The sequence below is a fragment of the Engraulis encrasicolus genome, chromosome 14 (assembly GCF_034702125.1).
Source record: "Engraulis encrasicolus isolate BLACKSEA-1 chromosome 14, IST_EnEncr_1.0, whole genome shotgun sequence".
NCBI classification, from domain to species: Eukaryota; Metazoa; Chordata; class Actinopteri; order Clupeiformes; family Engraulidae; genus Engraulis; species Engraulis encrasicolus.
Genome location: NC_085870.1, coordinates 2,224,361 through 2,226,860, shown reverse-complemented (window position 1 = coordinate 2,226,860; position 2,500 = coordinate 2,224,361). Strand labels below are relative to the sequence as shown.

The 2,500-nt window shown below is 44.6% G+C and overlaps 1 protein-coding gene across 1 annotated transcript in view; it reads left to right on the top strand.

Annotated features, from left to right (window-relative positions):
* Positions 1-2,500, top strand: part of mtss1 (MTSS I-BAR domain containing 1) — a 211,472-nt gene that overhangs the window by 33,983 nt on the left and 174,989 nt on the right. The window contains exon 3 of the mRNA XM_063216207.1: positions 2,247-2,320. Within this exon, the coding sequence (XP_063072277.1) occupies positions 2,247-2,320 (74 nt within the window). The remainder of the gene's footprint in view (positions 1-2,246; positions 2,321-2,500) is intronic.

The window sequence follows — 2,500 nt, the reverse complement described above, 5'->3', positions numbered from 1 at the left end:
ACGGAAAAAAAAGTGTCCTATCCCCTCTATTCAATTGTGAGATATTTCAGGGGTTGCCCGTTAACTCATAAATATTGCGAACCACCCTTAAAGTGATACTGTACCATTTTTGGAAGTAAGCCCATATTTAACCTCCTCTTGAGTTAAATGATAGAGTTTTACCTCTCTCCTGTACTTCCTGCCGTTCTCGGAGTATGGCAGTGCAAACTTTACCTCCAATCCAGCTGTTAAGATTGAGTCCTATGAGACCAGCTAGCCGCCTGCTCAGAGAACGATTGAATGTGCAATAGAAAGGTAAAAAAACAATCAATTAACTCAAGGAGAGATGTAAAATATGCTTATTTCCAAAAACGGGACAGTATCACTTAAACCAGTGGTTCCCAACCTTTTTCTTAAGGGACCCATTTTTTTACTATTGTATGCTTTGGTGACCCAACCACGTGAGCGCCCGCACGAGACGGAGTCACAAGATGCCCTCTGTTTCCTGCGAAAACGAATTTTAGTTATTTTATTCCTCAATTCGTCTTTGGTCAAATATAGAATAAATGTTTAATGTAGCACTTACAATGTGTTGCTTCTATGCATTTATTAGTTAAATGCTTTGTCTTTTATTCAACATGGGCTACATGTATTTAAAATTAAACCCCTTAAAATCAAGAGGGCTCCGCGACCCCCTGTGGATCTTTGGCGACCCATAAGGTGGGTCCCGACCCATAGGTTGGGAACCACTGCCTTAAACAACATGCTGTAGTGTACAGTGGAAAACACTGTCCCGTATGAACCAAAGCGTCTTGGAGAGTTTGGAGTGGAAAAAATGGAAAAGGTCTTGACCCTCCTCGTGTTGTCTTGTCTCGTCTCGCTTCATACTCCTCTGAGTCTGGAGAGTGGGGTGGGGGGAGTCTAGACACACACACACACACACACACACACACACACACACACACACACACACACACACACACACACACACACACACACACACACACACACACACACACACACACACACACACACACACACACACACACACACACACGGGGTGTGGGAAGTCTAGACACAAGATCTAGAGCGAAGCAGGCCTGGGCAGTGGGATGGGGGGAGTCTGGCCTCAGATGAGGCTTTATTTATTATGTTTTTAATCATTTATTAAACATTTTTCTGTCTATCATTTTCACTTGCTCGTGCTGATTCTCTATCCCTCACACACACACACACACAGAAACACACACACACACCACACACACCACACACACCACACACACCACACACACCACACACACCACACACACACACACACACACACACACACACACACACACTCGTATAGAGTGTGAGTGAGCGGTACTTTGCTGCACCAAGAATAGTAGTGGACCGCAGCGTGGAGGTGGAGTAGGCCTTATCTGAAGCGCATCAGGGACTCCTGTCCTAATAATAGGCTGTGTGTTGCAGTGCAGTGAGTGGAGTGCACTTAATAGCCAGTTTCCATTTAGCTCTCTGGTGGGGAACATGGCTGTTTTTTAGGGATGCACTGATACAACTTTTTTGAAAACCGATTAAATTTAGTAGTACATTAATGTATGTACTTGCCGATACCGAGTACCGATATCGATACCTTTTACCACCAAAATACAATGAAAATAAATGCATGGCCTTGTTTTTTTCCACCTGTGACATTTTTATTGTCCATTTCCATTAGTAAATGTATGAGGTGGCACTTTTTTCCATGCTGCTTTCAAGAATTTGCATTGTTTTGTGTAATAGCAGTATCGTTTCTGGTATCGGCAAGTGCTTGACGAGTATGAGTACGAGCATAATGACCAGTATCGGTATCGGTGCATCCCTACTGTTTTTGTAAGGGAGCGTGGCAGACACGACTGAGTTCATGACATGACTGTTATCGGGCTGACATGAATGAAGGCCTGAGGGAGGAAGCCATTTGCAAAAAAGAGGAAGCTGTTTACTCAAGATCTCGTTTCTGAATGATTCACAATGATCTCTCTCTCTTGTCTCTTTTCTTTCTTTCTTTTTCTATTCTTTTATTTTCTGCCTCTGTTTCTCTCAATATTTCTTTCTTCGCCTCTCTCTCTTGTTTCTCTCTCTCCCTCCCTCTCTCTCTCTCTCTCTCTCTCTCTCTCTCTCTCTCCGTCCCTCCCTCTCTCTCTCTCTCTCTCTCTCTCTCTCTCTCTCTCTCCGTCCCTCCCTCTCTCTCTCTCTCTCTCTCTCTCTCTCTCTCTCCTCCACTCCAGGACGACAATCATTGTCACAAGCTCTTTCTTGGATGCCTTCCAGAAGGTGGCTGACATGGCAACAAGTACCAGAGGTAAGGAAATGACAACACCTGTGTGTGTGTGTGTGTGTGTGTGTGTGTGTGTGTGTGTGTGTGTGTGTGTGTGTGTGTGTGTGTGTGTGTGTGTGTGTGTGTGTGTGTGTGTGTGTGTGTGTGTGTGTGTGTGTGTGTGTGTGTGTGTGTGTGTGTGTGTGTGTGTGTGTGTGTGTGCGT